The 12,982-nt window shown below is 46.6% G+C and overlaps 1 protein-coding gene across 1 annotated transcript in view; it reads left to right on the top strand.

Annotated features, from left to right (window-relative positions):
- Positions 1-12,982, top strand: part of PI4KA (phosphatidylinositol 4-kinase alpha) — a 115,515-nt gene that overhangs the window by 77,230 nt on the left and 25,303 nt on the right. The window contains exons 24-32 of the mRNA XM_058692882.1: positions 1,288-1,358; positions 1,442-1,566; positions 2,782-2,863; positions 3,088-3,171; positions 4,388-4,477; positions 6,625-6,744; positions 9,803-9,895; positions 11,323-11,479; positions 11,711-11,838. Coding sequence (XP_058548865.1) covers positions 1,288-1,358; positions 1,442-1,566; positions 2,782-2,863; positions 3,088-3,171; positions 4,388-4,477; positions 6,625-6,744; positions 9,803-9,895; positions 11,323-11,479; positions 11,711-11,838 — 950 coding nt within the window. The remainder of the gene's footprint in view (positions 1-1,287; positions 1,359-1,441; positions 1,567-2,781; positions 2,864-3,087; positions 3,172-4,387; positions 4,478-6,624; positions 6,745-9,802; positions 9,896-11,322; positions 11,480-11,710; positions 11,839-12,982) is intronic.

The following is a 12,982-nucleotide window of genomic DNA, read 5'->3' as shown; positions in this document are numbered from 1 at the left end:
AAGGAAAAAAAGGGAAAGGAAGAAGAAAAGAAAAGGGATGTGGGCATGTCACAAGGACTTGAGTCTCCCCGAAAGAGTTCTCAATGGCCAAAGCTGGAACAATTTGGGCAGCAAATAATGACAGTATTGGATTATGACCCAGTGACTGAAATAAATATCTATGAGTCTATACTGATTAGATGATTGACTACATCAAACATGGGGAAAGAGGGACAGAACTTCCTTACAGAATCCCAATTACTAAAAGTAGAAAAAATGAAGAAAACAAAATCCTAGTGAGAGCCAGAGTGCCTTCTGCAAGCACATCCCACTGACAGATACTAAAATGTGGGCAAAATCTTGAAGAGAAATGAGATGTCTACATGACCTCAAGGTATCTTCCCCAGGGGCACCTGGATGGCTCAGTCGGTTAAGCATCTGACTCTTGATCTCAGCTCATGTCTTGATCTCAGGGTTGTGAGTTCAAGCCCTGCATTGAACTCCACACTGGGTGTGGAGCCTACTTAATACAAAAAAAAAAAATCAACACATTTAAGTATCTTACCCAGGGTATTTTCCAGTTACCATGGCGGTTTTTCTTATGCCTACATTCTTTTCAGGAGCTGCTGCTTAATTCCCCTCCCTGAGTGTGGGCTGGACTCAGTGACTCCCTTCTGAAGAGTAGAGCATGGAAAGAGAAAAGTAGTAACTGGACAGGGGGAAACTTGGCAGACACCACTGTACCCAAGCAATCAAGGTCATCCTCCCCAGTGGTAGGAGATACTGATTTCACACACTCCTGCTACTATGCAACAAAACCACTTCACCTCTGTGGGATTTTCCTAAAAGCCTGTAACCTTAGTCTAATCACAGGCAAACATCAGACACACCTAAATTGAGGGACATCCTACAAAATGCCTGTGCTCTTCAGAAGTGTCACGTTCATGAAAGGCAAGAACAGACCAAGGAATCAGCACAGGTTGTGCGAGACAAAGGAGACCTGATGGGTAATGCCACATGGCATCTTCATTAGATCCTGGGACAGAAAAGGGACATTAGTGGGAAAACAGGAAATCCAAATAAAGCCTGAAGTTGAGCTAATGGTATATCAGTGTCGACTTCTTAGTTTTTACAAGTTGAGCTGCTAATATCAGGAGAAACTGGGTCCAGGTTATGTGGGAACTGTGTGCTCTCTCTGCCATTTGTCTGTAATCCAAAATCATTTCTAAACACTATGTTTGAAAGTAGCCGGGATTGGTCTCTTTCTCTTGATGCTTCTGACCCATGGAAACTCCCTCCTCATTTCAGGGATGATGCAGTGTGTGATTGCCGTCGCAGACAAAGTATTTGATGCCTTCCTAAACATGATGGCAGATAAAGTAAGCCTTGTCAGAGCGCGAGCGTGTGTCTGCTGGAAGCATGTGGAGGGCACCTATTGTACCTGTCTCTTCTGAATCTCCAGGCTAAGACCAAGGAAAATGAGGAAGAGCTGGAGCGGCATGCGCAGTTTCTCCTGGTGAACTTCAACCACATTCACAAGAGGATACGGAGGGTGGCAGACAAGTATCTGTCTGGTCTAGTGGATAAGTAAGTTCATTTTCCTTCTAATGCTGTGTGTGTGTGTGTGTGTGTGTGTGTGTGTGTGTGTGTGTGTGTGTGTGTGTGTGAGAGAGTCCGCATGTGTGTGCGCGCCTCTAGGTTTAGAATCAGGGAAGAACCGTCCTTACATTATCAATGCAGCAAAATTGGAGTCAGAATTTAAACTCTCAAATGGCAATGCGGCCTCCCTCAGAATGTCATGGAATTTGCTGCAGGGTCTGAAGTTTGGTCCTGAAACCTCTACTTACTCTGAGCTATTGATGTTACTTACAGTGCAGCTCCTGACAAGGGGTGTTATGTCTCTGTGTCTCTGCATCCCACCCTCCCCTGCCACAGGGCCTCTCTGGGCTCACTCTGGGAAGCTCACAGCCATCCTAAGCGATATCTCCTACCCCAGAGCCCAGCCAGAGGTCCCTGGTAGAATCAGTGTCTTCCAGGCTCCTCAGAGAGGAAGGAGAGCCCACACAGACCTTTTTCCACTCCAGGCTCTCTGTGCTGGGAGCCAAAGCAGACTTTCAAGGGACATGCCCCCACATGGACGAGAACCCTCAAAGGTGGGCTGGACCAGCCTGTCTGCAATGTAAAGGCCAGAGGCAGCAAACAGCCACGCTGGGCCTGCCGTCAGCTCCATGCAAGCGTCCAGGAGTTCTGGAGCCTGCTGCAGGTGCTGTGCGCCTGGTCTAGGCAGGGCCAGAAAGCAAGTCTAGCACGTGTATGACATGTGTCTGAGCTGGACCTCCTAAGCAGAGGGCCATGATGAGTCACAGCTATACGGAGTCTGCTCCCCTCACCCTGGCCACCACATCCAGGAGCAGCTTCTTCTCTTTGAGCTAGAGTGTCATGCAAATATGGCCATTTTCTATTTTGCCATCATGTGAAAATATTGGGGACCCCTGGTCAAAAACAAGGAGGATCACTTTGGGGAGTGAGGGAGCATGTCCCAGCCAGTATCAGTGTTAGGTTGAGAGCAGGTCACGTGAGGCCACATCTAGGCTCTGAAGAGTGGGACTGGCAAGTGCCTAGGGGGTGTTTCTGACAGAGTGCCCTGCCTGGGAGACCTCCTGACCTCCTCCAACCGTCAGCTGGGCAGCAGGAGGTGGGGCTTTTACCCCACCCTGCCCCACCCCTCGAGGCAGCACTTTAAGGAACTCAGATTCCTTGAAGATTTGTCTCCTGGACCCTGAGATATGGCTGTCTGTGCAGGTTTCCCCACTTGCTCTGGAGCGGGACAGTGCTGAAGACCATGCTGGACATCCTCCAGACCCTGTCACTGTCATTGAGCGCTGTGAGTGTCCCTGCCATATACCAGAGCCTGATTTATGCTGCAAGTGGCCAAATTGGGGGTGGGGAAGCCAGATCCCGTCCTGGCCTTTACCAATGAGCTGCAGTAAGTTTGGAAGCCTGTCACAGACCGGACAGGTGTGGGGAATGGAGGCAAACACCGCTGCCCAGCATGAGCAGAGGCACCCAGGGAAGGTGGTTTGGAAAAGGGAGCTTGGTTGTTTTCAGGACATTCACAAGGACCAGCCTTACTACGACATTCCTGACACCCCCTATCGGATCACTGTTCCAGACACCTGTGAAGCCCGAGAGGTAGGTGGCAGCCGTCTCCTAATTAACAGCCATTTTCATTGCCTTCTCTAGTGTCAGGGCTGGCACATTGCACACACTGTGTCATTCAGTCCCCAGAAGTTTAAGGTGTGAGCGTTCTCTCCCAGCCCGCAGGAGAGAAAGTCTCACAATATGAGTGGGGTGCTGACTCACTCCCAGCTGGGACTGTGTACTAAGCTTCCTCCTGCCCCACAGCCGTGTTGACTCTAAGCCCTTTCTTAGTTCAGCTGCCAAAGAGGTTTTCTGCTGCCAGTTTATAGCTTCTCAAAGCTGCCTGAGCAAGTATGACTGTCAGATGAACTTCACTGCTGTGAGGTGTGCAGACTACCTGTCATTGTGGTAGTGAGGAACGACTTCGCCTTTTGTGGTGCTGTGGGAAATAGATGGAGTAAGTAGCTCCGGATAAGGAGGCTGTGCTGTGCGAGGTCTGACTCAGAGCCCTCATGGTGGCTGACTGAAGCTCAGCTCAGACCACAGCTCAGACCTAGGGCTAGGTCATGTCCCAACCTCTGGGCCTCCAGCTGTGGGCAGGGAGTTCCCCACACGGTGACGAGGCCCCTGCACTGGTTCTTACCTGCCATGGCCTGCGTTCTCCTTCAGTTAATGACTCAGGACATATGTTGCCCAGTGGCCGTGTGAGGCACTGTTAGTGTAGGCCCTGCCGCCCAGCCTTACACCAGGACCACAGAGCAGGATGTCTGTGCCCTATACCCCAAGGCTCAGTGTTAGAACATAGTCACTCTAATCATTCGCTAGGGCTGCCATGATTACGTACCACAGACTGAGTGGCTTAAACAACAGAAATTTATTTTCTCACAGTGCTGGGGGCTGGAGATCTGAGGTCAGGGTGTTGGCGGGGCTGTTTCTTCAGACACCTCTCTCCTTGGCTTTTAGATGGTTGTCGTGTTCTTGTGTCCTCACATGTCTTCCCTCTGTGCCTGTGTCCTAATCTTCTCTTACGAGGACACAGTCAGATTGGATTAGGGTTCACTCATATGATACCATTTTACCTTAATTACCTCTTTAAAGGCACCATCTTCAAATACAGTCACATTCTGAGGTAGTGGGGGCTAGGGCTTCAACACATGCATTTTAGGGGTATGACTTCAGCCCTCAAAAGTAACTAAATACAGTTTGTAGCTGACATCCTCTGACAGCCCAGATACACTGACCTCGGCTTGATCACACCCTCTTCCAGAGCATCGTGAAGGACTTCGCGGCGCGCTGTGGAATGATCCTACAGGAGGCAATGAAGTGGGCACCTACGGTCACCAAGTCCCACTTACAGGTACTTTCTTGAAATCACCAAAAAGCAATTTTGTTAAGCTCCTTCCAGTGATCCAGAGAACTTTCATAGACTATGAACTCAAAATAGAAACAGCGCTAATGTGCATAAACAGAGACCAAAAACATTAGCCTAGTGTCTGGGAATAACAGAGACCTCAGAGGCTGCTATTTGTTAGGAACACCTTGTGGGGTAAGGGTACTGGTTGTGGGTGAGCGGGGCAGGTGTGATGGGATCTGTGGGCAGGCAGACCCAGGGAACTGACCACTCACACCAGGTAGGTGCCAGGTGTGTGGCAGGCTGGGCGCGAGTGAGGAGGCCTGCCAGTCTAGTAGCAGCACCTCTGCCGAATGCCGGAGCTGGAGTGAGGCTGCTGTCCCATTAGAGCCCTATCCAGGCTGTATGTGGAGTTGCACATGAGCCTTTGCAGACCAAAGTGCTGACGTGTGAACACAAATGACTACAAAGTGAGCCATTATTCTGGTCAAGCAGAGATGGACCAAAAATACCACAATTCATGAGAGGAAAAAGTCACCTGAAAAGGGATTAAAGAAGAAAAATCCCACTAGAAGAAATCTGGCTTAATAAAGAGAACGTGCATCTAGAGCAGCATGTGAAGTTGACCTCAGCAACATTTGTTAAGATAAAGCTAGTTCCAAAGTGTTTCTGTGTTCAGAATCCAGGAAAGACCGAGCAGCTTGGAGGCTGTTTGGAAACACATTTTGCAAGAACCCATGGGTAGTGCCTTGTGTTGCCTTAAAGTTCTTCCTTCCACAAAGATGTAGGAGTGGTGAGGTTAGAGCAATTGGGGAAATGAAAAAAATGGAGCCTTCTGTCAGGCACTCAGCAGCTAAGCTGGACAGCGATGGGCCTGGTAACTAGGCCATGCCTATAGCTTGACAGCTGTCACTGTCTAGTGGATACACTAGTATTCTTCAGACTGTGGTACTTTTTCAAACTGTTCCTTTTTGGGAACTGACTTTTCTTTTGGTTCACATGGAAGAAAGGGGCGTCAGCTCCCAAGGCTGAGCTCTAAACAGGGGAAGCCCCTTTCATTCCTAAAAGGGTTCATTAAGCAAAAAAAAAAAAAAAAAAAAAAAAAAAGAGGCCTTAATTGGGAGAGCTGTTTATTTCTTCAACCATGGCCCAAGAAAGGAGTGGAAAATGAACAAGCTTGAGGCTTGAATTGGTCTTGGTACTTCTACCAGGCCTCCCTTTGGTGTTGCCCCAGGCTCTGTTTCCCTTCCCCTGGACATCTAGTCTGTCTGAACCCTACCCCACCTCCTGTCAGGCCCTCACTGCCTACCCTTAGTGTCCCCGACCCACCTGGACACGTCACTGTAGCCTGTCCTGAGTCATCCACCATGCTGGGCCTGTGTCAATAGCAAATCTGCTACCTTTGCTCATTAGCCACTCCCCATCGCCACGGGGTCCATGGTTGGGTTTCTGGGGCTCCATAAACCCTCCAAAACCACTGGCACAGTTTTGTAACTCAGTGCTCACATGCACTTTCCTGAGGGGAGTCCTGTGCCTCACTCTAAACTCCTTCACCTGGCACACAAGGCCTTTCAGGCCTGGCCCATCTCTGGCCCAGGCTGGCTGCCTGCCATCTAGCCCTTGTACTTGTTGCTCCTGCAGTGCTAACCCCTGACCCCTGATGGTCCCCAGAGCAGAAGCCCTTCTCACATCTCCACGCTCTGCCAGGTGTCCCCTTCCACTAGTTGGCCAGGCAGATTCTGGCCCTTACTCTGCCTTCCAGCTGTTTGTTGGGTCGCTCCTTCACAGCAGGGCTGCTCAGGCAAGCAGTACAACTGCCTGCGTGTTGACAGTGGGACTAGAACTCTACAACTGTTTTCCAGGTATCTAGCACAGGACTTGGCAGGTAGCAGATTCTCAGCAAGGATGTGTCCAAAGAATAAACAGTCCTGTCACATTTACTGTGTGCCTGCCACTCTGGGGAAATCGTCCTCGTTCACACATGAGCAAGAGTCAGTTGGGGAAGGGGGGGCTTTAATTTATTGAAGGTCCCACAGCAAGGGATGGACCCAACATTGGAACCAATGTTTGCTCTACTACCTCACACTTTATTTTATAAAGTATTATTCTTACCTTTAAAGTAAAACAGCCTTTTTTTTTTTTTCTGACTTCAGGAATATCTGAACAAACATCAGAACTGGGTGTCAGGACTGTCCCAGCACACGGGGCTGGCCATGGCCACCGAAAGCATCCTTCACTTTGCCGGCTACAACAAGCAGAACACCACTCTCGGGGTATGTGTGTGCCTCCTGAGGAACAGGAGTCTCCTTCAGCAATGGGAGCCACAATATGAGGGGCAAGACCAAAGCTGATATGTAGCTTTTTCTGATATATGCGGCCATGCTAGCAGTAGGCAGATTGGAATCCCATGTAAGATACTCAGGATCAGAGAGAGTAGGTTAGTAGAACAGGCATTTCCTTACTGTGTTTCTTTCTTTCTTTTCTTTTTTTTTTCAATATTATTTATTTTTGAGAGACAGACCGAGCATGAGTGGGGGAGGGGCAGAGACACAGAATTTGAAGCAGGCACCAGGCTCTGAGCTGTCAGCACAGAGCCCGACGCAGGACTCAAACCCACAAACCATGAGATCATGACCTGAGCCGAAGTCGGACACTTAACCAATTGAGCCACCCAGGCTCCCCATCCTTACTGTTTCTTGATTCATTAATGATATCAGATTGGGATTTCTGTGTATCCACAAGGAAGGAAACTGATCTCTTTGAGACAAGGTCAGCATTATCTTATAGTCATGTTGATTGGAAACATTTGCTGGATTTTCCTGTTTCAGCAGGTGCCAAAGCATACGTGCACACACATCTTCAACTTGGTCTTGTTCCACTGAAGATCACTTTAGAGGGCAGCACGTCCGTGAAGTAGTGCTTTCTTAGTTAAATCAGAGTTTCGGATCAAAGTAGCAGATTGACAGCAGGTGATCTGACTGGCGGTGTTGCATGTTGGTGTCTCCCAGCCCTAGGGCCTACCATGATATCTGTCTCAAGCAAGTGTGGCTATGTGCTTCTTAACTCTGTGCCTCTTAACTCTCTCTCTCGGGGTGGAGAGGTGGAGAGGCTGCTGCCTGTCTTTTATCATGTCTTTGACATGATAGGGTGGGGGTGCAGAGGAGGGAGGATGGCGCTGCCACTTCTCACCATGGCCACAAGTCTAAGCAGGAAGGGAGGAGCCCATTAGGCGGGCTGGGGGCTCTCAGCCTCCTTGTGGAGCCTGGGGCAGTGCCACAGGTAGCCAGTGTCTTCTCACAGCCCGTGTCATCCTCAGAGCTCTCACAGAGGTCACTCCATGTTCTCTGAAGATACCAGTGTCACCAGCACACCCTGTGCTCACAGGCCAGGCCCAGCGGCGTAAGATCAGCTCCCTGAGCTGGGTCTCCACCACTCTGAGGACACAAGTAGAGGCCAGAAGTGGGAACGCCTTAGAATGCCTTTGACAACTCCTTGTCCTCTTCTAGGCTAGCTTGTAAGAGGTCAGTTTTTCCTAAAAGGTTTAAATCTTTTTTTTGTAGAAAAAGAGATTTAGGTGTGGTTTTCCCTTTTCTATTGCTGAGGAGGAAAGGATATATGTATTGTGTGTTCTGATTGTTGGTTGTAATGGAGATCCTGGCCAACCTGCCCCTGCTCCATGAAAAGCACAGGAGCCTGCTGGCCACCAGAGTGACATCTCCCCATTACATGGCATTCAGGGAAGAGCAGCTTCTAGGGGGTGTTTGAGAAGCATGGTCTCAGGCCAGTGGCTCTTGCTGCATAGAGACTATCAGAAAACTCCTGTAGGGCTGCCCTCCCCATCACACTGCACCAGACGTCTGAGCCGAAACAGTTGGAGTAGTTCTACCAGGGAGGGAGGTAGGCTGCAGTGCAGGCCATTTGCTGTCTGGGGGCTGCACAGATATCACGGAATCCCTGGTGAGAAGGCCATTGTTTTCCGCATTTTTGCAGGGGAGTATATTCAGGCTAAGGGACAGCAAGTGGCCTCCCTAGGGCGTCATAGCTGGTTGGTGGCAGAGCCAGGTTCCAGTGTAGGCCTGCTTGATGCCATAGGCCACACTGTCTCCAAAAAATGTAAAGTAGTGTTACATGACCTTTTGCAAAATAGACCAGCTTAATAATTTTATGAGAAAATCATGTATTTTTGTTCTTGCTTATGTTTTCCCAAATTTCATATTTTCTTTTCTTGACCCTCTTTCTCCCTACCTGCCTGCTCCCTCCAAAAAAATAATCCCTCAAACTTCAACTATTGAGAGATTCATTTTCCCCGGTGGGACCTGAATGTCAAGAAGTGGATAGGTTTTGTTGGTTTATAGTAAAAGGCGCTAAAGGGGTGAAAGGTCATCTTCAGTGCATGTTCTTAGTCTTCAGTGATGTTGGGAAGGGCAGTGAGGAGCATGGTAGCAGTGACCAGCCAGGGTAAGAGAGAGCAGTCATCAGGACCCCGAGTGGTGGGAGGTGCAGCTGAAGCAGAGGAAGTGAAGGGGGGTCTGAAAATATTTTCCCCATCCTGTGGGCTGCCATTGTACTCAGAGTGCGCCCCTTTTGTCTTCTGCTCTTAGACTGTTGGCAGCTATTGGGTATCTCCAAGCCCCTGCTGGCTTATGCTCACTGTCACTATGCTCTCAACTTCACCATTCACCATCTTCAAGTCACACCAGCACGCACCCACAGAGGAGACAGTCCGGGAGCACTAACTTCACAGCATTTTCATTGCAGATTATGATGATTTTCATAATGATCTGATGATTATTTCTCTTGCAAAAGACCTGTTCACCACTGGGATGAAAGCAGTCAGGGTGGCAAAGTGAAGTTCTATCACAAGCTGCTTTCCAGAGAAAATTTTTCATCCTAAAAATGTTTTTAAATTCTTTTTCCTTGGTTCTTATCAGACTGGAAGGTGTTCTAAAGTATTTCTTTTTGAGGTGCCTGGGTGGGCTAAGTTGGATAAGCATCTAACTTCGGCTCAGGTTATGGTCTCGTGGTTCGTGGGTTCAAGCCCTGTGTCAGGCTCTGTGCTGAAAACTCACAGCCTGGAGCCTGCTTCAAATTCTGTGTCTTCCTCTCTTCTCTGTCCTTCCCCCACTCATGCTCTGTCTCTCTCTTTCAAAAATGAATAAATGTTAAAAAAAAATTTAAAAGTATTTCATTTTATTAGCTTGTCAGCATAGAAGATTTTTAATAACCTCTGGATCTGAACTTCACTTCTTAATTGGACTTAAGCTTAGCCATAGTGAACACAAAGAAAACATGTGGTAATGGTCTGAAATAATTCTTGATATTTCTCTGTAGGCAACTCAGCTAACAGAGCGCCCGGCCTGTGTGAAGAAAGATTATTCCAATTTCATGGCATCCCTGAATCTACGCAACCGCTATGCAGGCGAGGTACGTATCCTGACGCAGGCTTTCAAAGTCTCCTCTCACTCTACTGCCAGTCACCTCCCAGTGGAAGACGAGCTCAGGTTCTGGAACTTACTCATTTTATGTGGACTTGAAGCCATGGGGCCCTGGGACTCACCAGCCCAGTCAGCAGCATTTATGACTACCACCTACCACCTCTGCAAAGGGATGACCTCATGTACATATACTCTGGCCATGCTGAAGCTTTCTATTTTTCTGGCTTTTCTTTTTTTTTTTTTAAGTTTATGTATTTATTTTGAGAGAGAGCAGGTCAGGGAGGGGCAGAGAAAGAAGGAAAGAGAGGAAATCCCAAGCAGGCTCTTCACTGTCAGCACAGCATTGTAGGGCTCGAACCCACAAACTGTGAGATCATGACCTGAGCCAAAACCAGAGTCGACTGCTTAACGGACTGAGCCACCCAAGTGCCCCTTTCTGGCTTTTCTTTTTTAAGTGGCAGCAAACATTCATTGAGTGCTGTGTACTAACTGGGGCAGTTAGTAAGGTATACAGACTATTATTCCAGTTTCACAGATAATGAAACTGAAATTCTCAAAATGAAGTAACTTGCCAGAGTCGCATAGGCAGAGTGAGGTCGGGAACCACATCTGATCACTATGAGGGCTTTTGTCTACCACGCCACACTTTAGCCCAGCCTAGCAAGTTGCTTCACCACTTGGGGCCTCAGTTTCTGAATCTATAAAAACACAGACACTAGTCTACGCCATTATTTAGAGGTCCCTGCAAGTCCACTGGTGCCTAGTCTTGAGTGGGGTCTTCCCCCCCTACTCTGCGACTCCCTCATTCCAGCAGTTGCTCTTCCTCTTCCTGGGCCCTGGGCAGGTAGGCCCCTCTCTCCAGTAGGCTGACGCTGACCCTACATTCTCCATTGCTGGGAATTGCTCTGAGGGCCTGTTCCACCTGTTTTGATAACCTAGGTGGTGGTGGAAAGTCTGTCTTTGGGGGTAGGTTTGGTTTTTGGAAGGAGTCAGATTCTTTCTATATAGTCAAGTCTTATAAATAAGAGAGCAGCATACTTTTTTTTTTTTTTTGGGGGGGGGATGATGTACAACTTTAAAAATAGTAAGGATGCTCTTGGTTGAGTCACTAATTGTATTCATTCAGCCCACGTTCATGCAGCCCTATCATGGTTCAGACCTGGAGTTTGCTACTGAAATGTGAAATTGACAAGACCAGGTCTCTGCCCTCAGGGACCATCTAGAATGAAGGGAATGCCTACACACAGCGCTAAAAGACAAGTTCCCTAGAAAGGTGTGAGCAGTGGTAGCATTGTTGAAACAAGTCTGTCACTGTCTGTACCCACAAGCTCCAGTATGAGAGAGTGAGACTCTAGTCACACCTTGCCCATATGCCTGGATTATGTATGATTCTCTTGACGAGTGTGCTTCTTGCAGGTGTATGGAATGATTCGGTTCTCAGATGCCACTGGCCAGATATCTGACCTGAACAAAATGATGGTCCAGGAGCTGAATACAGCATTAGATCTCAGTAATCCCCAGCACTACACACAGGCCATGTTCAAGCTGACAGCAATGCTCATCAGCAGCAAAGGTAACAGACAGAGGCACTAGGGAACTCTGGGCTCATTTAGAAATGAGTATTTACCTTCATCTTCTTTAGTGAGCTGGAGCTCCCCCAATAGAGATCTCTGTGATGTTTCCCAGGGTTGGAAGTAAACAATCTCTGGCCCACCTGGTGCTCTGTCTTGTTGATGTGGGGAGGCAAGCATAGGATTCAGCCTTTGTTCAAAGCTTCTTCTGAACAGCATTTGTTTGGTTGCAGATTGTGACCCACAGCTCCTCCATCATCTGTGTTGGGGTCCCCTCCGGATGTTCAACGAGCATGGCATGGAGACTGCCCTGGCCTGCTGGGAGTGGCTACTGGCTGGCAAGAATGGAGTGGAAGTGCCGGTAGGACACTGGCTGTGTTCAGCTCCTGAGGGTGGGGCTCATCAGAGATGGAGAGAGCTTGGCCTGGCTGCTTGGCTGACAAGCTTGGAGACCCTGGGCAAGCCCCTCACCCTTTGAGGCCTCAGTGTCCTTGTATGTAAGATTGTGATATTAATGCCTAACCACCAGGCTTCATGGAGACCACAGTGACCATATGTATATGTATATACATATACATATGTATATAGTTGTATATATGTATATGTATATGTATATATGTATATATACATATGTATATGTATATGTATATATGTATATATACATATGTATATGTATATGTATATATGTATATATACATATACATATGTATATGTATATATGTATATATACATATGTATATGTATATGTATATATGTATATATACATATGTATATGTATATGTATATATGTATATATACATATATATATGTATATGTATATGTATATATGTATATATACATATACATATGTATATGTATATATGTATATATACATATACATATGTATATGTATATATGTATATATACATATACATATGTATATGTATATATGTATATATACATATACATATGTATATGTATATATGTATATATACATATATATGTATATATACATATATATATGTATATGTATATATGTATATATACATATATATGTATATGTATATATGTATATATACATATATATATGTATATGTATATATGTATATATACATATATATATGTATATGTATATATGTATATATACATATATTGTGTATATGTATATATGTATATATACATATATATATGTATATGTATATATGTATATATACATATATTGTTTATATGTATATATACAATACAATATATATATGTATGAGCGTCCAAACATATACATATATATACACACACACATACATACATACATGTATGTATGCATACATACATACACACACACACTATATACTATATACATATATATGTGTGTGTGTGTTGAAAGGATCCTAGTGGTGCCCAGAAGTTGTTGTTTTTCAAAATCTCAGTAGAGGGAGCCATTTCTCTGAGAGTAGAACACATGGGATGTAATTGGGAGCATTTGTATTTGTCCACAAAGACATTTCTCTTGGCCTGCTACCTTTGGTAGG

The sequence above is a fragment of the Neofelis nebulosa genome, chromosome 11 (genome assembly GCF_028018385.1).
Source record: "Neofelis nebulosa isolate mNeoNeb1 chromosome 11, mNeoNeb1.pri, whole genome shotgun sequence".
NCBI lineage: Eukaryota > Metazoa > Chordata > Mammalia > Carnivora > Felidae > Neofelis > Neofelis nebulosa.
This window is presented reverse-complemented; position numbering and strand designations above follow the sequence as displayed.